This window comes from Oscarella lobularis, chromosome 6 (assembly GCF_947507565.1).
Source record: "Oscarella lobularis chromosome 6, ooOscLobu1.1, whole genome shotgun sequence".
Taxonomy (NCBI): Eukaryota; Metazoa; Porifera; class Homoscleromorpha; order Homosclerophorida; family Oscarellidae; genus Oscarella; species Oscarella lobularis.
The window spans coordinates 588258-610273 of NC_089180.1; the positions used below are offsets into that span (position 1 = coordinate 588258).

Consider the following 22016-nt stretch of genomic DNA (forward strand, 5'->3'; position numbering starts at 1 on the left):
CTTTCAATATGCTAATAATGCATTCACAGACATGACGGACATAAGGGATCGGGTCATCGGGTCGATCTGCAAAGGAGCTTCGACAAAAAATAATCAAAATTTTCGCCGAAGAAAACATCGATACAATAGAAGACGTCGCCGAGCTTACAGTCGACGATCTCAAAGATATGGGCATTGCTGCAATTCAAGCGAAAAAAAATCGTTAAAATGTGCGAACAATTCAAACTAAAAATCGCGCTCGACAATCGGGACAACGCCGTGGGATTCGTTCGCGTGCCGCGCGCGTATAAACTGAGCGACGTGCGCGAGCAAATCATCCGCGACGAATTGCTCGTGCCGAGTCGTTTCGCTTTCACCGAAGACGGAACGACGGTAACGCGTAGGCAGGAAGAGAACTGGGACGTGGAAACGTATCTATCGCCGGAAAACAACGGCATCTGCGTCATACGTACAGTGAAAGAACAAACAGATATTGAAGAAGGGAGATACTCTACTGAAACCGAGGAAGAAACGCAGGCTATGTTAAAAGACAGACAACCGTGTTGTAACGAGCTTACCAAAACTTGGGGCGAGAAAAACCTAACTAGAACCGTTGACATAATCGGAGATGATCTATCGGAGAGGGTCACGTCACTGCGCAGTTGGGCCGCAGTGGCCACCGCGGCGCCACCACCACCCGCGTCCGCGGACTACACCGTCGAAAGTACAGGTCAAACCCAAGTCTACATCGGTAATCTCGTCACCACAATCAATAATAAGAAAGCGAGGTTCAGTGACGACGAACTCAAGCTCGACTACGTCTACCAGTTCGGCCAGGTTAAGGACTATAATCGACCCGTCGATCACTACGCGTTCGTCGCCTTCGCTTATCACGAGTCAGCCGAAGCGTGCGTCGAGGAACTTAACAATCGCGTTATAGGGTCATTTAAGGTATTTCTTACATGTCGAAAGCTGGTCGCACGTCGGTTGAGAATCGTCCCACTTTCCCTCGAACGTGCACTCGCGTTTCGTCACGCCACCGACCTCGATCTCGTATCCGCGCAAGCATTCGTACTCGACCGTGCTCTCGGGAAAATTGAGCCGTTCACCGTAGAACAGACGCTGATTTGGCAGAGAACGATGCACGGGACACGCACGGCATCTGTCTCGAAACTCCAAGCCACACAGAGGACACGGATGAAAGTCGCGACCGGCGAAGTGATACGCGATTTCCCCGTCGCCGCCGTCGTCGCGAACGTCGCCACTCGCCACGAGAACGGTGAACGGAAAATCAAAATTCACAGAATCATTAGCAAAGTCGATCGACGATAAATTCCTCGTGACGTAATATACCTGTTCTTCGTGATTGATAAAGTCGAAATGAGCGTCGAGAAGTCAAACTTGACTCTGATCGGCGTCCAAGGCGGGACGATTGAATCCCGTCGAGTGACGATCTTCGACGAGAATTCGAGTCGTGTCGCCGTACGCGTGTCGAGCGACGATAAAATCGGCGCCGATCATCGTCGCGCCGTCGTAGCGCGTCGTCTCTCGCGTGACGACGCGTTCGCACTCGCCGACGGGGCATCCGCACGAGCTGGAGCTGAATCGGGATCACGTTGTTGAAGCCGATTCCGTACCACTTGTCGCCGGTCGTGTGGCCGAGAAATCGAACGACGATGCGATCGCCGAGAATGTCGTCGACGAACGTTCAAGTAACGCTGAAACACGTCGAATGATCGGACTCGTCGGCGCAGCCGTGCGCCTGGCACCTGTCCCCTAGAAGCGCCAAAGAAAAAAAAATATCAGAAGACATATGCACCACGTATACATGTATGTAAAACCCTATGACCACTGTACGGTTATACGGCTCTCTTTAATTAATACAATCATGCCGATTATTCCCACGCCGCTCTACCCACCCATACGCCCTATTAACGTAATAGCATGCATAGACGGTATTTCGAATACTCAGATCTAGTCGTAACTGGCTCTACCCACCCACCCACATACTCTCAAATTAGTAGCATGCCTAGGCTTCCATCCATACGCCCTATCAGCAGTAGATTAACGCTCTACCCCACACCCTCATACTATCAAATTCATTAAGCACATTTATCTACTTTTAGCGTGCCTACTTGTAGGCTTCCACTCAACGGATTCCCAACTTACATATGACGTTGCTTTCACACACCGGCTCGTGTGACGACGTCCATTCGCCGTTCGCCTGGCACGTCCTCTCGCTCGGGCCGTCGTGGAGATGATAGCCCGGTTCGCAGCTGTATCGAATCACCGTGCCGGGAAAGGGAGTACCGGGAATACCGTAATCGTCTTCGTTCTCTTTAACCACTTCTATTCTACCGAAGTGCGGAGTCATCGGACAGACGCACGTGTGGCAATCGGTCGCATCAGGAAAAAATATAAGTCCCGGAGATAGCCATCGATTCTCCGCGTGATACCCGAGACTTCCATTCTCCACGAGCGGTCCCAGAGCGATTAGAACGAAAACATCGTCGTCGCTCAAATTCACGTCGCGATCGTCGTCGGAGAAAACTCGACGCGTAAATCGGATTAGTTGACTTCCATTGCGTCGACTTCCCGCGGATAATATCGTTTCATTCTGACTGTCGCCCGCCTTCGACGGCTCGAAACGTCCGTCAGCAAAACGATCCTCCACAATCGCTTGGCCGCTTGTCTCATTTAAATATGCAGTTACTATGTCGGAATTAGGCATCGTGTCAGTGAGCGAGTAGCCTATGCCGAACCACCAATTGGAAGTAACGGAACTGACGTTCATAGGCATGAATTCGAATTCGATAGTGAGATAGGGTTCGTAGTCTCGCAGTAGAGACCCTTCGGACTGTACGGGTGGTAAAGCCACCTGGCGGCGAAGCAGAACGCACTGAGCGTGTTTGACTCGGTTCCGCTAAGCGCTGCATGCTGCTCGGCTCCGCGGGGGTGCCGGGGATGCTGACGCTGATCATTTGGCTCATGGGATCACCCTCAATGGGTTCCCTGTACAAGTCAATAAAAATGTATGTAGATTGACGGCCAGATATATACCTCAGTCGTCCGACTCCTCCTCTTGACGTCGCTTCGGTTGTCCCCAGTCGCTTACACCGCTGTGATTGGACGGCGGCGGGGGAGGATGTCTTCTGTGGTCTGACTGAATGCCAGACGGAGCGCCAGATGGAACGCCGCTTGTTGCAATTCCTGATGCAATTCCTGATGCAATTCCTGAATCGGGTGGCGGTCTTCCGGGCGAACCGAGCAATTCCAGCAATTCGCCCATTCCTGGTATACGACAAAAACACTGCCAATGACATCATCATCATCATCATCATCAAAAGACGTATGTACCAGTCGACGGGTCGAAGCCAAGGTCACCACTCTGTTGCCTATAAAGAAAAACAATGAGCAGCTGCTGTAGCGCCTTGGGGAATCCGTTCGCCAATGATATCAGCTACATGTACTGTACTACGGACCGGACCCTTGGCGGCGATGACGTATCGGTCATATCGAGGATCATGTCCAAAACAACGCCTTAGCGCCGCCTAATACCATGACTCTAGCGATTGCGGGGAGCACGTCGAATGAGCGAAGCGACTCGCGATCGCTTCGATATAAACAGATTACGACGGGACGCCGACCCCGCCCGCGACAGTCTTCATTGCGAGTCAAAAATTGCCGCGATCGCGACTCTAATAACGCGCGAGGGAGAGACAGCGAGCGCGCACAGCGAGAGAAAAAAAGCGCGTCGTCACCTGTTTAGAGGAGAGGGCAAGAAAGGCGATGGTTCTCCTCTAAGTCGCAAAGTGCGATCGTTCTTCGGTCGAAGCCGACGCGTTTTTCGACCGAGAACTTGAGAATCTTCTCTAGGCGACGTAGGGAAGCCGAATCCATGGCGGAAAAGTCGAGAGTGCCGGCCGTCGATCAGTGGCCGTCGATCGATATCGCGCACGCTAGTAGTGGGGCCACGACGTTTGCCACGTGACGCTTACAGCTGAGCCCGAACTTCTGCCAATAGTAGGCGAAAGATTGCGCGACGGGAAAAGTCGTCGCCTTGAAAACGAACGATACGACTCGACTCGTAAACGAATGCATGAAATTCAATGAGCAAGTGTACCGGATTTGTTTCACAGCGAAACAGAAGGGGTTCCCAGCCACGGCCATACGGGAAATATCGATCCTGAAAGAATTGAAACATCCAAACGTCGTCACAGGTGAAGCGTAGAGGGACTCTTTCTTTCATTGCAAGAGACTCGTGTTCTTTAGCCTTCATGACGTCATCTATTCAGATAAAAACTATATCTCGTGTTCGAATTCTTGGATCAGGATATGAAACGATTCATGGAAACGACAAGGGACGGAATCGGCGAAGGGAAAATCAAAGTAACAAATAAAATAAATTGATATCATGTACCTCACTTTCATGCAGAGCTATTTATATCAACTTCTCAACGTCGTGCACCGGAAATTCTTCTCGGTGCTCGATTTTATTCACGCCTGTGAGTATTGGGTGCATATTTGCCGAAATGGCTCAGGGGAACCCCCTATTTCCGAGAGATTCTGAAACCAATCAACTTTTTCGCGTTTTTAGGTTAGAAATTAGGAATTCTTTTTTCTATTTGCACGTGTGGGTTTTTAGGACTTTAGGAAGCCTAGATGAAAAAATTTGGCCTGGGTGTACGCGACTTCCGGACTATAAGAAGAATTTTCTCAAATGGGCACCTGAATCTTTATTGAAAATCATTCCAGGGATGAATCGAGACGGTCTCAATCTACTCCACGTAAGAGCAGACAATTAATGAAATATTAGGAGATAGTTGACTCGTAGTCATGCATGTACGTGTAAATTGTACTACAGTAGTAGTGGAGATTACGAAGCAAACATTAATAGAAAGATAAATACTTGTCTATATGCGGGACATCGCGTCTTACCTTGACAACCTTTGTGACGTCACTATTTCATCGTCGTCGTTCAGACCATAGATTAAATCTATATTTAATCTACGTTAAATCTATATTTAATCTACGTTAAATCTATATTTAATCTACGTTCAGACAACTGTATTGGAGCTTAATATACTATAAATAATAATGCCTTTCTATATGTAGAGTACAAGGAAGTTTATAGTGCACTTGCTTACTCCTTTAGCTATTGTGCGTAAGGGGGTTATGAACATATTGCCACTGCTATTGATCGAAAGACACGTGGAGCTTGAAACTTTGTCTGGCTGCACTCGTTTCCCTCTCATCTCGATTAGAATTAGTCATTAACTATAGCAATCTAGATCTAGACTGAACATGCAGCTTATGACAAGCTTTTCAGTCGACGAAAAGCTTATAGCGTTCGCCGCCGTTTCTCGACTAGCTATTCCAGTACTCTAATGTTTACTTGAGCGATTAAAATCAAGAAATGGAACTAGGGATTGATCTACGAAGCGAGAAAGGTACAACAAATTCGATGCTTCATTCATTGTGCAAACCCCCGTATGTCGTCAAACTGAACTCGTAATTCAACGTGAAAAACGCATCTGACAACGAGTCTCATAAACGACGATTGATTGCACAAGACATCTCAAACTTCTCCAAGTCAAAAAAGTCGTAAGGTGAAGCGACATACCCATGGGGGTTTTACAAATGAAGCATCGAGCTTGTTGTACCTTCCTCTTGCTTCTTAGACAAATTCCTAGTCGCCCAAGTAAACATTAGAGTGCTTGAATAGCTAGTCGTCGAACGGCAAAAGCGCGGCCAAAACTTCTGACCACATACGGGGTTTACATAATGAATGAAGCGTCGAGTTTGTTGTGTACCTTCCTCGCTTCGTAGATAAATTCCTAGTCCTATCTCTTGATTTCAATTGCTCAAGTAAACATTAGAGCACTGGAATAGCTAAAATTTTTAGTCGTCGCTTGAGCCGATCTTGCACGCGCAAGAGGCGTCCGCATCCGGCTGAGGTGACTAAGAAATAAGTCGGTTATAAATAATAATGCCTTTCTATATGTAGAATACAAGGAAGTTTTTAGTGCACTTGCTTACTCCTTTAGCTATTGTGCGTAAGGGGGTTATGAACATATTGCCAGCTGCTATTGATCGAAAGACACGTGGAGCTTGAAACATTGCTTTTGAAACTGAGTGTGCAAGTCCCATCCGACAGATCTAACCCGGTCAATTATAGGCAATCGTTTAGAAGAAAACAATCACGTTTACCTCAGCTGACGTATCTTTGCGTACGAATCTTATTAATATTCCGAACGTACGCACAGACAGGGGAACAAACAAAGCAAAGTCCATCACGTAGAGATTCACACAAGCGCGAGTGTGCTCAAGCAGACCGAAAGCTCGTTCGTCACTAAAAATTCCAAAACGAATTATTAACTAATTAATTAATTAATTAATTAGTAGTGTCACAGTAAAAAGAAATTGAATTTCATGAATTTCCATCAATTTTCCATCCATCCATCCATCCATCCCATCAAGGCAAAGACGAAAGATCCCGTTTCGGTGGAAGCCCCTTTGGCTTTTCCTTCTCCTCTTTCATGGCCTCAAACATCAAAATCCTAATAAATAAATAAATAAATATATAAATACATAATTATCATATCTTTTTGCTTGGGATACACTTTCAGTATAGCCGAACGTTTTCCCAACGAAATTCGTGATAGTGAATGGTACCTAAAGCAAAAAAATCATAACGAAAATGAAACCAATTCATCCAAATTATTTGTGTCCACTTCCGCAATCATCTTTTTCAATTCGAGATGAGTTTTTGCTTGGCCCAATTTCTCCATCATCCTTTTGTGAAGAAAGACGGTACACTGAGCGCCAAGCCTTTCCCTTCTCACCCAAATGCATTGACACAGAACTAAAGAAAACTAACGAAGTTAACGAAGTTCGATTTACCACACCTATGATTGCCTTGTCAATACAAGACAAATTGGTATATTCGTTGCATCTTACATACTCTCAACAATTTCAAAGGATCCACGTTTCCTCTGCAGTCGATCGCGAGTTAAATCCTGAATAAACTCGTCGGCCTCAGCAGAAGCAATGTCTTTGTGTTCTAAAAAAATTAATACATCAATAAATAATGATGGAGATCATGTGTCTACGAGAACCAATCTCTGCTAGCACTTATCTGACGCTCCCTTGCATGCTGAATATTGCCTTCACCACAAGTACAGTCTAGAAGACAAGAAAAGAAATCAAATTACCTAGGACAAGTACTATCTCTTACTTTCTTCCTCTTGACTAAATCAATTTGCAATTATTTCTATTCTTTTTATAAAATCCCTAGAGATATTATCTTTGCACAAATGTTACAAACCCTAACTTGTCCTTACGTCTATCGCCTTGGGTGGTCGAGCTTCTTCAGTCTGCACACACCTCAAACAATTAAACGTCATCCATTGTCTTCTTATTTCGTCGATGTGCTAAAGAAAAAAGAGACAAAAAGCTGAAAAAATGCTCTAACAGTTCATGACTTATCTGAAGATCCATTGATAATAAAATTCCTAATCAAAGAAAAATTATATAAATCAATAACTCCTTCTAATCTCGTTCTAGACTCGTCAAGCGAGCCTCGCTTTATTTCGATCGCTTCGAAGACGTACGTAGTAAACGGGAAAACTCGTTAGGAAAAGCGACAATCGCGCAAACGAGCCAAAAACAAACGGAAACTATTTCGTGCGCGACGGACCCCATCGATTCACGCGAGAACGACTACAAAAAATAGAGAAAATTCACCTGCACCTCTTCCCGTTGCATCCAGGGTCGAAAAACTTTCCAATCGGTCGCAAAACCGATTGGAAGTGTCCACTTAGGTTCTGCAAGAAACTCGAAAATCACACAATGCAATTCAGAGAAGTAGACAAACCTCATCGCGAGGATTCTGCTGAGTTCCGTCGAAGGATTCGCCGCGAAAACGAAGCCAGAATTACACATCTAACGCACGCCGGTGAACAATGGATATATAATCACGTGATCACTGTTGTCAAAAACCGATTGAAAAAGCTGAAGCTGTGTACATAAACATCACATTGAATAATTAACAAGCTGCTACATTGATTTCTAGTCTAAAAAAAGATGAGGTCCCAGAATGGGGTACATAGCGGAAGCGAGCCATAGTTAGAAAAACAGTCTGAAACCAAGTTTAAACAGTAAAGCGGCGATTAAAAAGCAACTTATGACATAAATAAGTAGCTGATAAACTGATAATAACAGTTAGAAAAAGTGAGGCCCCTCGTTGAGACAAATCGTCTGTAAGAAGCAAAATCGGTGTCCAGAACCATTTCGTCACCTATTCATCGCCGCTCTACTGTTTAAACACTGTTTTTCTAACTATGGCTCACTTCCGCTATGTACCCCATTCTGGGACCTCATCTTTTTTTAGACTAGAAATCAATGTAGACGCTTGTTAATTATTCAATGGGATGTTTTTGTACACAGCTTTAGCTTTTCAATCGGTTTTTGACAACAGTGATCACGTGATTATATATCCATTGTTCTTCGCACCGGCGTGCGTTAGATGAGTAATTCTGGCTTCGTTTCGCAGCGAATCCTTCTGCGGAACGCAACAGAATCCTCGCGATGAGGTTTGTCTACTTCTCTGAATTGCATTGTGTGATTTTCGAATTTCTTGCAGAACCAAAGTGGACACTTCCAATCGGTTTTGCGACCGATTGGAAAGTTATTCGGCCCTGGATCCAACGGGAATAGGTGCAGGTGAATTTTCTCTATTTTTTGTAGTCGTTCTCGCGTGAATCGATGGGGTCCGTCGCGCACGAAATAGTTTCCTTTTGTTTTTGGCTCGTTTGCGCGATTTTCGCTTTCCGTAACGAGTTTTCCCGTTTACTACGCACGTCTTCGAAGCGATCGAAATAAAACGACGCTCTCTTGAAGAGTCTAGAACGAGATAGAAGGAGTTATTGATTTATATAATTTTTCTTTGATTAGAAATTTTATTATCAATGGATCTTCAGATAAGTCATGAACTGTTAGAGCATATTTTCAGCTTTTTGTCTCTATTTTTTCTTTAGCACATCGACGAAATAAGAAGACAATGGATGACGTTTAATTAATTGTTTGAGGAGAAGCTCGACCACCCAAGGCGATAGACGTAAGGCAAGTTAGGGTCTGTAACATTTGTGCAAAGATAATATGTCTAGGGATTTTATAAAAAGAATAGAAATAATTGCAAATTGATTTAGTCAATTTTCAATAATCCCACGCGAGTACAAATATAGAGATATTGACCGTCCGAAGTCAAAGATCCATTGCCCACATCCGCTTCCGTTAAAAAACGAAAGTCAATAAATTTCCGCACGTTGTTTTTTTCGCCACCGGAAAGAATCTGTTCGAGTTGAAACCGATTGATGAGCATGTCATTTTCAACTCCGCGTTTGTTCCATCCTCCAAGTAGAAACGCTCTCACGCTGTGCTGAAGCGCCACTAAAATGCCAGGAATCTACATAGGAAAAAAATCAATAAAGCTTAATTTATTTATTGATTGATTTTTTGCCTTACTTGAGTAGGCTGTTCAGATAAGGATTCCGTATCGGCCATGAGAAGTTTTCCTACAACTTGAAGCGTGAGTCCCGACATCATCTGGTTCTTTCTGCATCGACTCCAATTCTTGTCCTTGTAGAATATTGAGAAGAGCGCTGAGCGCTTTCTTGCACAAGTCAGGATGACTCGAACGCTTGATCTCGACAGTTCACATTATCAACTGTCACAAGTCGAGCAACCTTAATAAATAAATTAATTAATTAAATAATAATTATTGATTTTTTATTTATGTTAACCCTGGCCAGGTCTCCTTTCTTTGCAGCTTCCAATAGAGCTGGATCCCCACGTAGCAAATCCTTCACATCTCCGTCTTCTTCTTTTACAAGATCAAGTGGCAAAGTCCCGTCACGATTTTTTCAAAGGGGATCGGCACCATGCTAACCAGATACATATATATATCAGGTCACGTGTCATAGATTATTACCTTGAGAAGAAATTTGCAAATTTCGTATTTTCCTTTTGCAGCGGCTTCGTGAAGTGGCGAAAATTCCACAAATCCGTCGCATTTACATTCTTCCCATGCTAATTAAATAAATAAATAAATTAATTAATTATAATTAAATTTTCTTACCGTGACTAAAAGCTCGGCGACTTCATAGTGACCATAGAAACATGCGTTGTGCAGGGGAACGAGACCCCCCCTTGTCTTTTGCTTGAACATTTGCTCCACTAAGAATTCGACGACAGGAACTCGATTGTTGCCGGCTGCAAAGTGGAGAGGAGTCGAGAGGCGTCCTTCCAAATCGCGACAATTCACATTTTGCGGCGTGTAAATTCGCTAAAAAAGACATTAATTAATTAATTAATTATTTATTTACTGTTTTTTACTTTGACGGCGTCGAGACCTCCGGCTTTAGCGGCTTCAAGCAATTGCTGATCCGTAAGCAGGAGGCTCTAAAAAATTAAAAAGCGCGCGTTAATAAAATAACCCCGACGTCACAATGAAAAGCATTGTTACGTCAGGACGCTACATTCACGGATACTAGATTCAGTCATTGCCTACGCACCTAGGAGAAGTTTGCAAACGTTTTCCGGAGCCATTTGCGCTGGCGTGTATCCGTCGTTTGAAATGAGACCGGCGTCGGCTCCGTTGGCGAGAAGAACCTTCGCGCGCTGCTTTGTGTAACGCTGATTGGCCACTCGATTCCACAGCATTCACCTAAAGGAAAAAAATCAATGGGATAAATCAATCGATGCTATCTCACCTTGACTCCGTTCTTGAGGAGAAGTTCTACGGAATCTAGATGAGCTTTTTCCGCTGCTACATGTAACGGCGTCGCCATTCTATGTGTAGAGACAAAGAAGTGAAGAAACGAAGAGTAATGAATGTGTGAACTCAAACTCTTTATTTTTCAAATTGACGTCTGCATTCTTTTTGATTAGAAATTCCGTGCACGCTTTTCGTTTTGGATATGATGACGCAACAGCACAATGCTTAATTCAATAATAATTAATTAATTAATTAATTAATTATTCATATATAATTATCTGTTTCTTACCAGAGGTGTTTCCAAAGAGTGTGGATGTTGAAAATTCACAATTTCCGACGTGAGAATTTTGTTGATTTTTGGCAAATCAGCTGTTTTCGTGCTTTCGAGCAAAGAATGTGCCTTCCACTCTCCTAAATAATATAAATTGTTATAGATTCTATTTTAAAATTTTGAAACAAACTTGTCAATTTTTCGGCCAATTCCGGCGAAGCTGCTACATCAAGAGCACTTCGTCCATGACAATTAACGTGCGTTGGATCGGCGCCGAAACTGAGTAAAAGAGAGCGGACTTCCACCCTAAGATATTATAATGAAGATAATAAATAGACTTTAGGGTCCACGTCACGTGCCTGTTTTTGCTTCCTGCTTCATGTAGGGGAGTGAATTGCCACAGATCCACGGCATTTACACTGGCACCATGTTTCACAAGCAACTCAGTCCCTTCGTAGTGACCATAGGAACAAGCGTTATGCAGGGGAACCAATCCACTAAAAATCAATAAATCAATAATTAAGAGACATCAATATGTAATTTACCCTTTGTCTTTTGCGTGAACATCTGCGCCATGATGCAACAAGAGTTGCACTATTTTAACTCGATTATAGCCAGCTGCCAACGTCGACTAGAAAAAAATATGACATCAATAACAATTATTATATATTTTTTTCTTTGCCTTTCTTCCGTCCGCTGCGTGGCAATTGACGTTGAGTGGAGTCAGCAAAGACATTAATTTCTCCTCATCACCACTCCTAATTAATTAATAAATTAATTAGATTAATTGATTAATTAATTTTACCTTGATGATTCGAGGAGTTCGTCCTTTTTATAATCTCCAGTGAGAACATTTCGACAGGAAACGTCGGCTAAATCGAGAGGAGTTTTTCCGTCCGTATTTCGAATATTTCGATTGGCTCCATGTTGTAGCAAAACTGAAGAAAAATTAATCATTGAATTTTTACCAATACCAGATTATAGGACGTCAATAGATCGTGGATAGTTTTAGATATTTCTCACTGATTGGCTTCGTCATAGAGATTTGATATTCTGAAGTAATGACTTTGCCGTCGAATTCAGCGGCGATTTGATGTCGATGTTGACGCCGTCGAGATAATTTGCTTTCGCGACGCTGATTTGGTCGGAAACGAAGGCGGCGCGCGCCGTCGCGTTCAGGCGACGTCGAAATTGCCGTGATTACGACGCGAACGCCTTTCGAGTGCGCGTAGCATACCAGATCCATTGTCGCGTTGTCGATGGCGTGAAATAGGGCGAGCGTCGTCACTTTTGACCAGTCGTAGTGCGGCCAATGGTCCGATTTTGTTGTGAAGCCTAGGACTTCCTTACGGGGGCCCGTTTTGATCGATTCGCACCAGGACGGGTTTTTGCACGGACATGCGGCGTACGTAGCCGCTGCAACGGCAGCGGCGGCAGCGACAAAGAAGAGCAACGACAATACGGAACTGCCACTGATCACGTGCCCATTGATCCTATACTTTCACAGGACCAAAATATTAAATCGACGAGGGTAGGCTATTAGTCACCTCTTACGTCCTTTTTCAGGGTAATTACTAGTTTTTACATATCATATATGCAAGAAAAATAATGAGTTTTCTAAATAAGACATGTATTTACTTCCTTTTCATTGTTGCTTTCTGTCTACGAGCCATCTTGTCATTCATCACTCCCTGCACGACAGTAGCAGCTTCTTCCAAAAGCATATCAAGTATGCCGTAGCCGAGTTGAAACGTCACGTCCTGCTCGTCTTCGTCGTAGTCGATCCACTGCGATTCCTCCTCCTTTAACTCGGCGACGAGGATCGATTCGACGCTCGTTGGCCGTCCGACGGTCGCCTTGGAGAAACTCCCCTTTCGTCCGGGCGCTCGTCTCGCCGTCGCCGCGCCACTTCCCTTTCCGAGGCCCATCAACGAGGCGACTTAAGTCCTCCTGAATCGCCGCGACGAATTGATCGCGATTCCGAGCGAAATGCGCCACTTCCATTCGCTTCATTTCTATATAGAGAACGATGGACGATTGTCTTCGTTTTCTATATAGAGAACGAAGGACGATTGCCTTCGTTTTCTATATAGAGAACGATGGACGTTTGGCTTCGTTTTCTATATAGAGAACGAAGGACGATTGCCTTCGTTTTCTATATAGAGAACAAAGGACGATTGCCTTCGTTTTCTATATAGAGAACGAAGGACGATTGCCTTCGTTTTCTATAGAGAACGAAGGACGATTGCCTTCGTTTTCTATGGAGAACGATGGACGTTTGGCTTCGTTTTCTATATAGAGAACGAAGGACGATTGCCTTCGTTTTCTATATAGAGAACGATGGACGTTTGGCTTCGTTTTCTATATAGAGAACGAAGGACGATTGCCTTCGTTTTCTATATAGAGAACGAAGGACGATTGCCTTCGTTTTCTATATAGAGAACGAAGGACGATTGCCTTCGTTTTCTATAGAGAACGAAGGACGATTGCCTTCGTTTTCTATAGAGAACGATGGACGATTGGCTTCGTTTTCTATATAGAGAACGAAGGACGATTGCCTTCGTTTTCTATAGAGAACGAAGGACGATTGCCTTCGTTTTCTATAGAGAACGATGGACGTTTGGCTTCGTTTTCTATATAGAGAACGAAGGACGATTGCCTTCGTTTTCTATTGTGTACCCCAATCGACAATGATCGAGCGCAATGTAAACAAGGGACATGGGCGTGTGTACCGGTTTGATGTCGTCCTCAAGAGCTCGTAGAAAATTGTCCATGAAGACCTTTACTTCTTCTGCTGACGGCAGAGATCGGTGTCGTTTGGCGTCGAATTCGCGTCGACCGCGTCGAGGACGTCGCGAAGGTTCATAGAGCGTTTCGATCCGTTTCTCGATGACGAATGATGCGTCGATATGAACAGAATCGCGCGGGAACAGCGAAAACGTTATAACTCAGGCACGCGTTATAACGCCTTGACCACGTGATCACAAACCACCAAACATTTATTTCTTCATACCCGAGCAGGGGGGACCGGTGAAGGGGAGAAAATCGCCGTTTCGACGACTCGTGAACACCGTCTTGAGCCAATATTTTTCTTTGGATCGATCGATTGTATCTGGAGAAGTGAAAACGTCGGATGCAGTTTTCCCGGCGGATAAAGCCAACGGTAGACTGGCTTCTAATGGGATTTCTTGTCGGAAACGATTTCAGAACAGTAGTGCAGTTCAAACTCTATAACTTAATTAAGTAACATGTCTACCAAAAACGCAGAAAATTAGAACGCTTATCAAGAAATGGGGTCTACAAAACAGATACTCAATCCTACCTAACGCAACTCCAGCAAGGCTCCATCTCGACCTGGAATCAAAAGTATGAGAGGGAGGCAAACTTAAGATGAAAAAACAGCAGCGTTCAGAGCGGCAATGTAGCTCTCTTCACTAGAAAAAGACACGCATCCGGTACCTAAAAACACAGTTGTCTCCTAAAATTACCCACTCCCCATCCCCTCACCGAGAGGATATTTCAGTTCGCGATCGATGTTGATTCTAGCGTAGAAAACGTTGCCAAATTCAGCGTTCACCATTCTCGCCAAGTCGGAGGAACGTGTCGAACGCCGAAGGCCAGTGACGACGATGGTATTGCTCGGTTTGACGACGGGATGTTTATCCACGACGAAGTTGCTGTCGGCGAGATACCACGGACAAATCTCAACCTGAATATGAGAGACAGAGAGAAAGAGATACACATGGAAATGTCAAAAACGAGTCTCAATCCCGCTACTTTCTGAGAGAAGACAAAGTAGAAGAGTTTCTCGTCCTCTCGAATGCACGAAGCGATGAGTAACCGAACGGACAATTCATCGCAAAAGATGAGGTAAGCGTAACCTTAGTGAGGAGAATAAGACAAAAATCGAAATACTAATTCAAGAATTCATTCGTTCACCATGTGGTGGATGAGACGACTTGCTCTTCGCCTTGTGCGGCCAATCGACGGAGAGCGCACCAAAAGGACTAAAATAGAAGCGAATGTTGTCTAGAAAAAAAAAAGGAAATCGTTTCGCGAGAAAATAATTTTTTTGTTTATGGACCTTCGTCGATGTCGGAGGGCAATCCGCCAAGAAAGACTTTTCGCGAGAAGCATTCGTTCCGCCGGGAAGCAGCGGCGTTCTCGTCTTTCGGATCCGAGAGAATCATGTTTGGGACTTGGGGAGTCGTCGCTATTTGCGTCACCCAGTCGCTGTGGGAGCCGACGAGCCTGAGTTGATCGTCCATTTCGCGTCGGATTGCGAATCGAAATCGGCTCATTGATATAACGACGGATGTTGTCCCCGGATCACCACAGCAATGCTACCTGAGGAAGGAATGGTTCTTGATCGGTCTTATTTGGCAAAACTCTAATCCGCATAGGAAGAAAAGGAGGCAAGGCAAAACGGCTAGAAACAACGTTTCAGAACTAGTTGTCTTAGGTCCGCTGATGCCGGAAGTCACACTCTCGCCTGCTTCACTTTTTTCTCATTCCCTGTCGATGACGCGGCACTCTTACTGCAAAAAAATCAATAATAATAGATAAATCAATAATAAAAATAATAATAATAAAAATCAATACGAATAAAATTATCCCCCCCGGTTTTTTATTTACGTCGCCGGTTTCTTTGCTTTAACAGAAGAGCCGGAAGGAGCCTTTCGTCCACCGGGACCCCGTTTCCCAAGCTTAGCCAATTTGTCCTTGATCTTATCCCCATCCAACGAAGAAGAGCCATTCCCATTTGATTCCTCAAGAACAACGCTCTCACTTCCATTGGAAGTAGTAGTCGTTGTCGAAGAGACGAGTGACGAAAGAAACCCTAGAAACAAACAAACAAAAATAAAAATCAATACAAAAATCAATAATCAATATCATTTACCTTTCGATTCATCTTTTTTCAAAAGCGGATCCGATTTGCTGCCCTCTTTCGTCTTCGCAAACTTCTTCGACTCCCCGAACGTCTTCATCTTTTTCGGCGCGACCTCCTTAGCGCGCGCCTCCTCTTCGGCTCGTTTCACGATCGTTTCAAATTCGACGTCAAAATCGAATTCGTGATCGTACGATCCGGTTTGAAGTATGCCTATTGGGGGAGAAGGAAATCCTCCATTAGTCAAAAATTAAAAAAAATAAAATATCTTGCCTTGCTCGTCAGCTGAAAATTCTTTCGTCCAGTATCCCTCTCCATTGAGCATACGTAACGTATAATTTAATTTTAGCCCCTATAGAAAAAGTAGACAACGTTTCCTCTAAAGAAAAGACCGAGGGACTCCTACAATGCTTGACGCGGTAGGGGAAAATATTCTTTACAATCGCATGTAATGGCGTTTTCTTTGAGAATGCAAGCGTTTTCGTTGGGCTTTGGAGATAAAAGTATTTTTCTATGAACGTCGTCTATGGCGCGTTCACGTTCACTGCAGTTCTAAAAATAAAAAATACCTTTTTTGTGATTTTTTTGTTTGGCGTCTGTTACTATCGTTTTCCTACGAGACTCGACTTGTAGACGGCATCCCATTGGGTCGGCACGTCGTCGTACATGAGAATCGTTTGATAACCGTTTTCCTAAGAAAACAACGCTAAACGACTCGATTCGCCGCCGCTGTGAGCTCGATTCACCTTGCAGAGGCTGTATTCAAACGTGTACTGATAGAATATCTCCGATCTGAAGCAGAATCGCGTGAGAAACGCCCAATTCTGTCAAAAAAGCATAAACGGCGCTCCGATTGGAGAACTCGCGAGCGGACCTCGGTCGTTTGAAGCGTTCCCTTAATGTATTTCGATGCTGCGAATCCGCACAGCGTCGCTAGAACAACAAAATGCGTGACGAATCGCATAACGAGTAGTATCCGGGATGTCGAAAACGTCCGTTGCCAAGGTCACACATCACGTGAACTTGAAAGAATTTTCTTCTAATTAAATACTCGGTGCCTAACCTGTTACCCGGATACAAATAATTATTAAGTTTTATCTACAATCGCGAGTCTTGTTGCGCTTGAGTTGCACGGAATAGGTGCGTCGGCACGTGACCTGACCATGCTTGAATCTCACGGTCAGTCTTGGGTAGTGGGACGCCTTCTCTGTTCTCCGAAGACGAACGGGAGAACGGAGCCTTTCCTTGAAATAATTCAATGCTACGATCCCCACTCACGGGCGACGAAGGAGCATAGGGATGTTCAGGGTCACCGGACTCAGAAAGATCAACTGAGACCTAGAAGAACGCGAAGGATTTCATTAGCGTGCATATAATAAAAATTCTGCGTACTTGGCTCGGTTTGAGATGAAATGGAAAATTGCTTCCATAAGGCCTTGTAAAAATCTGAAAATATATAAATGAGCTGAGTTTTATTGTCTTCTTCTAACGTCACCATAAAGGCTACATCAGCTGCAAATGCAACAGCAAGGTTGATACCATTAACAACCTTTTCTCTAGTAATTCAAATCTCTTGCATTGGTATCTCCACCAGCGGAGTGCACGTCTTACCTGTACCAGTCTTCCAGGTAGGAATTGCTCACCATGACGACAATGAACCGAGACAGAAGCCTAAGGATAGTCAATGATACAAAAATGTGCTATCTCAGAAACAATTACCAGAGAGAATACACAGAGCAAAACTGCACGTAAAATCGCTGCTTATCCGGATTCTTCTTAGCCGTTACTATCACTGCATAGACAAACCAACAAAATGCCTAAGAACCAAATAAGACATATATAAACAAATAAATAGACGTGTGATTGGTCCTACAATGAAGCTCAGTGCCGCAATCCCGTACCCAGCTGGACTATCATAAACGTAAATAACTTTGGCTGGATCAAAAGCCTAGAGGAAGAAGAAATGGTGCTAAGTGAGAATCACCTCTTATTTCTCACCTTTGCTTCCCAGATAAACATGATTGCGTATGCTATCGTGTACATCACCATCAGAGCAATCAATCTAAGCTGACTCTCCTCAGTGAGTCGACCCCTGGGGGAAGAAATCACCAAGGCAACTTCGATGTAGCTTTAAATTTACCGGACTACGGTCCAGCCTTTTGCGAGAAGCATTAGAAGTAGGAGAAATAGAATTTCGTTTACTGCGGCAATAATTCTGCCAATAGGTATTAACGTTGGTACGCCGACGCCGTTTTTGCCGTAAATGCCATAGAGAATGCAAAGAAAAACCAACGACGCAACTAAAAATAAGAAATCAGTGAGAATCGAGTGCAAGAAACATTCTATGTTTTACTCTGAAGAACAATAGTGCCGATAAATAATTTAAACGTCATATGCAGTCTTCCAATTTGATACAGTGTACCTAAATTAATGTCTGAACCCAAAAATAAAAACAGAAAAAAAACGTTTTTACTTCCTTGGATGCCAGCCCAGAGAAGAAGAATGAACGCTGTCAGAAAAGCAATATCTGTCTCCAAAATTCCTAGAAAATAAATGAAAATTTATATTTTAATTATGAGTCTAATAATGTTTACCTTGTTCGTCAGCGGAAAATTCATTTGTCCAATATCCGCCTGGGTTGAACATGTGCATTTGATAATCTAAACGCAAGCCCTGCGCAAGAATCATAATCAGAAAAAAAACGGTTTCCCTTATCCTACATTTTGAATTCCATCTCATTTGCTCACCGCAATGTACCACCATCGAGCCCGACTCAACTTAAAGGAACGAACAGCTATAGAAGAAAAATCAATAAAAAAATCAAAATTTATGATTGCGCGTAGAGAGCTCACAGCGACACGAGATCTCGCGAGTCCCATTCGTTTCCTTGCTGGATAGCCTCGTGCAAGGGAGTCATGCCTTGTTTGTCCAGGGGAGAAAGAAAATTGCATCAGTGCATCTCCTTTTATAGAGTCTTTCTCTTACGGCTTGGTCTAATAAAATGCCTGTGTAATCGATCAGAAACTTTGCCATTGCTTTGTTCCCTCGTTGAATGGCATGATGAAGCGCCGTCATTCCGTACGTGTCCTGTTCGTTCAGACGAGCTCCCTCTTTAAGCAAAACGAGAGCGAGGTCTCTCCCATCCTCTATAAAAAAAGAAAAGAATTCGATTGATGGAGAAAAAGAGGGCCGTTCGTTTCTTCTCGCCATCTGCCGCTCTATCGTCCGTCCAATCGTCAGGAATGGCTTTCGGAACGATACGAGCGCACAGGTGAAGTGGCGTTAGACCTTCGTCCTTCGTTTTCTTGTTCGGATCTACGAGACAACAATGTCCTCTCCGCTCTGTTCACGTGCGAATCTTTCCTTGCCTGCATTCTTGAGTAGGAGGCTCTTCACCACGCTCAACCGATTGAATCTCGCTGCTACGTGAAGCGGAGTTTGATGCTGTTCGTCGAGCGACTCGAGCATCGCTCTTCGATGAAAACGATCCGCGTTTTCCCACAGGCGCAAGATCTCATCTTCGTCGCCGTCACGTGCCGCCTACAGGAACGAATCTTCGAAAGCGCGCTCGTTTAGGCAGCAGAAGAACCGGACTTACTTGATGAAATGGTCTGCGCCCGCGCGATCTATCACTCGCCGCGGCGGCGGCGGGGGCGGATGGAGCTGGCGTTGAGTTCGGCGATAGGCCTATCATGCAGCTCCATGTCTACGCCGCTCGGTCTGACTGTTAGGTCGTCCTCTGACGATCTAATTGACTGTGGCCTGTTTATCCACGGGCGTCGCACCTGCGCAATCGAGGCGATTATGGTCGACGTCGATTTCAAGCTTCGGACGGCAAAAGTACGGGAAAAGGTCGAGGAACTGTACGAATTCGAAGGATGCAAAGTGGGAAGGGGAACCTACGGACACGTTTACAAGGCAAAGAAGAAGGGAGAGTATGTTGTTCGAGTAGAAAATTCCGCGAGTAGAGATCGCCTCCGTTTCTTGCAGTCCCAAGTCCGAATTCGCTCTCAAACGAATTGAAGGAACGGGAATATCTATGTCGGCATGTCGAGAAATCGCCGTATGTGACGAAACTTCCATAGAAGGAAACGATGAAACTTTGCCCGTCTTCTCTAGTTGCTTAGGGAACTGAACCACAAGAATGTAATCAGCCTTCAACGCGTCTTTCTATCGCACATCGATAAAAAAGTCTGGCTATTACTGGACTTTGCCGAATACGATCTGTGGGTACGAGGAGTCAGGGGGATGAGACTGGATGATGTCAAAAATTTCGTTTTGGGGACTAGAACATCATCAAGTATCATCGAGCCAACAAGGCTCAAAAGAAAGCGCTGCCCATTCCGAAGACGATGATCAAGTCGCTGCTCTATCAAATACTCGACGGCATTCACTATTTGCACGTCAATTGGATATTGCATCGAGATATGGTGACAATCAAGACAAAAAAGTGGGCTGGCGTGTTCAACTTGCCATTGTGTGGGATTTAGAAATCGGCTAACATATTAGTGATGGGTGAAGGTCCCGAACGCGGTTGCGTGAAAATTGGTACGATGATAGATATTTTCAGTGGCGTTCCCTGCTCTCAACTGTGACTATTCAGCGGACATGGGATTCGCTCGACTTTTTAATGCTCCTCTGAAGCCGCTAGCCGATCTCGACCCCGTCGTCGTCACTTTCTGGTATCGAGCGCCAGAACTATTGTTGGGAGCTAGACACTATACGAAAGCCATAGGTGCGCCTTTGTGTTTTTCTTTATCGCGTTGTAGCGTTGTGATTGCTCCTAGACATATGGGCAATTGGTTGCATCTTTGCCGAATTGCTAACCACAGAGCCAATCTTTTGTAGTCGGCAAGAGGACATCAGAACGAGCACGCCCTATCATCGCGAACAGCTTGAGAGGATATTCAGCATTATGGGCTATCCGAAGGGTTTGAAGCGAAAATGAGCCTGTCTCTCTTTCCGTAGATATGAAAGGTTTGCTTTAGAAAAAGACTGGGAAGATATTCGAAAGATGCCCGAATACCAGAAAATGACAACCGACTTCAAACCGACACAGTGAGAAATTGGCCTGGCAAAGAGAAAGAGACTCGACTTGACAGACGCAATAATGTGCGCAGGTTCACCGCTTCCAGTCTCAGCCGGTACATGGAAAAGCATAAAATTCGCTCCGACACTCGAGCCTTTCAGCTGGTAAAAAGCAAAGAGTCATAGAAATAGTTGCATATTTTCCACTACCCATAGCTCTTAAAACTTCTCACAATGGATCCCATCAAGCGCATCACCGCCGAACAGGCGATGCAAGATCCCTACTTTTCCGAAGACCAGCAGCCATACTCTGTGACGGAGTAAGAAACAAAAAAAAAAGAGGGCCCCCCCCCCCCCCCCCCCCCCCCCCCCATCCCTCCCTTTGTGCGTGCCGTCGACCCGTCGGTTCCTAATGAACTCAACATGCACATAAATGACATAGTTCTATTTCCGCTTTGCAAACCGTTCGCATCCTCCGTCGAACCGATCGTTTACTCTCCGGAGTCCGGATCCCGACGCACATGACAATCTTGTCCCCTCTATAAACATGTTTCTTCTTCTTCTCCTAAGCGTTTTCCACGGCGTAACGATTTCATATCCGAAACGCGAGTTCCTCGCCGAAGACGACGGCGACGCCGACAATGACGCCAAGCGTCTTTGTATCCATCAGTCGCCATATGATCAATCATGTCCATGAAAAGACGTTCCCTTTTATTCCACGTTTTTACGTTAAAGAGACCAAGACTTCGCGCAATTTTTACCCGATGCAGTTTTCTGGATCATTTAGGCAGTCGGTATTGCAGCGAAAGCGCTCCCACGAGAGCCATCCCACTACACGGCCAACTTGGAATACTCTAGATCGTACAAACTTGGCGGTGTGCGGGCTAGTCCGTACATGTACAAGTTCGAAAATAAAGCTATGCTGCTTTCTCTCATAAACGATAAAGTAGAGCTTTTGCTGCGCTACCCTTAGCTTGATAATGCATAGAGCTAGCTAGAGAGGTGGGTCCTTTGCTGAGGGTTCAGGGGACTTCACAGCCGTGACTGCTGTTTCAGTTTGTTGGGGGACGAAG

General features: G+C 44.6%; 6 protein-coding genes and 2 pseudogenes across 9 annotated transcripts; 2 read left to right on the forward strand and 6 right to left on the reverse strand.

The window, feature by feature from the left end:
- Positions 1-741: 741 nt before the first annotated feature.
- LOC136188331 (uncharacterized) lies at positions 742-3923 on the reverse strand. 2 transcript variants are annotated; one of them, XM_065976071.1, is made up of 5 exons: positions 3741-3923; positions 3337-3374; positions 3040-3270; positions 2171-2991; positions 742-1755 (listed from the first exon to the last, which is right to left on the reverse strand). In XM_065976071.1, exons 4-5 carry the CDS (start codon positions 2777-2779, stop codon positions 1591-1593), a joined length of 774 nt encoding a protein of 257 aa, XP_065832143.1. In that variant the 5' UTR covers positions 2780-2991; positions 3040-3270; positions 3337-3374; positions 3741-3923; the 3' UTR covers positions 742-1590. The 2 variants fall into 2 exon arrangements, with proteins under 2 accessions (XP_065832143.1, XP_065832144.1); XM_065976072.1 differs by having other exon boundaries at positions 2149-2991.
- LOC136188393 (cyclin-dependent kinase 2-like) lies at positions 3878-4874 on the forward strand (annotated as a pseudogene).
- Positions 4875-9122: 4248 nt separating this feature from the next.
- LOC136188394 (poly [ADP-ribose] polymerase tankyrase-1-like) lies at positions 9123-12955 on the reverse strand (annotated as a pseudogene).
- Positions 12956-14242: 1287 nt separating this feature from the next.
- On the reverse strand, positions 14243-15283 carry LOC136188076 (cytoplasmic polyadenylation element-binding protein 2-like). 2 transcript variants are annotated; one of them, XR_010670101.1, is made up of 6 exons: positions 15112-15283; positions 14967-15056; positions 14805-14908; positions 14535-14736; positions 14350-14486; positions 14243-14279 (listed from the first exon to the last, which is right to left on the reverse strand). XR_010670101.1 is itself a non-coding variant. In XM_065975794.1 (5 exons), the coding sequence occupies exons 1-5, from the start codon at positions 15215-15217 to the stop codon at positions 14413-14415; spliced, it is 576 nt and encodes a 191-aa protein (XP_065831866.1). In that variant the 5' UTR covers positions 15218-15283; the 3' UTR covers positions 14243-14412. The 2 variants fall into 2 exon arrangements, 1 of the variants encoding a protein (XP_065831866.1); XM_065975794.1 differs by having other exon boundaries at positions 14243-14486.
- Positions 15284-15507: 224 nt separating this feature from the next.
- On the reverse strand, positions 15508-16495 carry LOC136188395 (uncharacterized). Its single transcript, XM_065976143.1, has 6 exons — positions 16485-16495; positions 16356-16439; positions 16189-16267; positions 15928-16128; positions 15663-15867; positions 15508-15565 (listed from the first exon to the last, which is right to left on the reverse strand). Exons 3-6 carry the CDS (start codon positions 16238-16240, stop codon positions 15508-15510), a joined length of 516 nt encoding a protein of 171 aa, XP_065832215.1. The 5' UTR covers positions 16241-16267; positions 16356-16439; positions 16485-16495.
- A 462-nt stretch (positions 16496-16957) lies between these two features.
- LOC136188330 (transmembrane protein 145-like) lies at positions 16958-19684 on the reverse strand. 2 transcript variants are annotated; one of them, XM_065976069.1, is made up of 17 exons: positions 19514-19684; positions 19284-19455; positions 19204-19230; positions 18901-19061; positions 18768-18834; positions 18636-18709; positions 18510-18588; positions 18389-18457; positions 18269-18337; positions 18056-18215; positions 17914-18007; positions 17789-17863; positions 17635-17732; positions 17527-17586; positions 17411-17471; positions 17308-17361; positions 16958-17253 (listed from the first exon to the last, which is right to left on the reverse strand). In XM_065976069.1, the coding sequence occupies exons 7-17, from the start codon at positions 18565-18567 to the stop codon at positions 17014-17016; spliced, it is 1038 nt and encodes a 345-aa protein (XP_065832141.1). In that variant the 5' UTR covers positions 18568-18588; positions 18636-18709; positions 18768-18834; positions 18901-19061; positions 19204-19230; positions 19284-19455; positions 19514-19684; the 3' UTR covers positions 16958-17013. The 2 variants fall into 2 exon arrangements, with proteins under 2 accessions (XP_065832141.1, XP_065832140.1); XM_065976068.1 differs by having other exon boundaries at positions 19123-19230; positions 19514-19644.
- On the reverse strand, positions 18651-19383 carry LOC136188396 (26S proteasome non-ATPase regulatory subunit 10-like). Its single transcript, XM_065976144.1, has 4 exons — positions 19284-19383; positions 19123-19230; positions 18921-19061; positions 18651-18709 (listed from the first exon to the last, which is right to left on the reverse strand). Exons 1-4 carry the CDS (start codon positions 19381-19383, stop codon positions 18651-18653), a joined length of 408 nt encoding a protein of 135 aa, XP_065832216.1.
- On the forward strand, positions 19603-21838 carry LOC136188329 (cyclin-dependent kinase 8-like). The gene is made up of 11 exons (XM_065976067.1): positions 19603-19850; positions 19906-19978; positions 20035-20145; positions 20205-20345; positions 20406-20463; positions 20519-20650; positions 20703-20846; positions 20904-20973; positions 21036-21108; positions 21160-21263; positions 21514-21838. Exons 1-11 carry the CDS (start codon positions 19618-19620, stop codon positions 21638-21640), a joined length of 1266 nt encoding a protein of 421 aa, XP_065832139.1. The 5' UTR covers positions 19603-19617; the 3' UTR covers positions 21641-21838.
- The last annotated feature ends 178 nt before the right edge of the window (positions 21839-22016 follow it).

Bases quoted from the DNA above. Each gene is read 5' to 3' on its own strand.
- LOC136188331 (XM_065976071.1), bottom strand. From the start codon at position 2,779: ATGCCTATGAACGTCAGTTCCGTTACTTCCAATTGGTGGTTCGGCATA. The intron at 1,756-2,170 runs GTGTGTGAAAGC...TGGCGCTTCTAG, and splicing joins GGACGTCGTCACACGAGCCG to GGGACAGGTGCCAGGCGCAC.
- LOC136188076 (XM_065975794.1), bottom strand. From the start codon at position 15,217: ATGATTCTCTCGGATCCGAAAGACGAGAACGCCGCTGCTTCCCGGCGG. The intron at 15,057-15,111 runs GTCCATAAACAA...TTTTTTTTCTAG, and splicing joins GCCCTCCGACATCGACGAAG to ACAACATTCGCTTCTATTTT. The intron at 14,737-14,804 runs GTAGCGGGATTG...TCTCATATTCAG, and splicing joins ACTTTGTCTTCTCTCAGAAA to GTTGAGATTTGTCCGTGGTA.
- LOC136188395 (XM_065976143.1), bottom strand. From the start codon at position 16,240: ATGCTCAATGGAGAGGGATACTGGACGAAAGAATTTTCAGCTGACGAG. The intron at 16,129-16,188 runs GCAAGATATTTT...CTCCCCCAATAG, and splicing joins ATTTTCAGCTGACGAGCAAG to GCATACTTCAAACCGGATCG. The intron at 15,566-15,662 runs GTAAATAAAAAA...ATTTTTTTGCAG, and splicing joins AAAGCAAAGAAACCGGCGAC to TAAGAGTGCCGCGTCATCGA.
- LOC136188330 (XM_065976069.1), bottom strand. From the start codon at position 18,567: ATGCACATGTTCAACCCAGGCGGATATTGGACAAATGAATTTTCCGCT. The intron at 17,733-17,788 runs GTAGGACCAATC...TTTGGTTCTTAG, and splicing joins TTGCGGCACTGAGCTTCATT to GCATTTTGTTGGTTTGTCTA. The intron at 17,472-17,526 runs GTAAGACGTGCA...TTGAATTACTAG, and splicing joins TACCTGGAAGACTGGTACAG to AGAAAAGGTTGTTAATGGTA.
- LOC136188396 (XM_065976144.1), bottom strand. From the start codon at position 19,383: ATGCTCGAGTCGCTCGACGAACAGCATCAAACTCCGCTTCACGTAGCA. The intron at 19,062-19,122 runs GCGAGAAGAAAC...CTTTTTTTATAG, and splicing joins GGACGATAGAGCGGCAGATG to AGGATGGGAGAGACCTCGCT. The intron at 18,710-18,920 runs GCATTTTATTAG...TTTCTTCTATAG, and splicing joins GTTTCTGATCGATTACACAG to CTGTTCGTTCCTTTAAGTTG.
- LOC136188329 (XM_065976067.1), top strand. From the start codon at position 19,618: ATGTCTACGCCGCTCGGTCTGACTGTTAGGTCGTCCTCTGACGATCTA. The intron at 20,346-20,405 runs GTGACAATCAAG...TGTGGGATTTAG, and splicing joins GGATATTGCATCGAGATATG to AAATCGGCTAACATATTAGT. The intron at 20,651-20,702 runs GTGCGCCTTTGT...GATTGCTCCTAG, and splicing joins ACACTATACGAAAGCCATAG to ACATATGGGCAATTGGTTGC.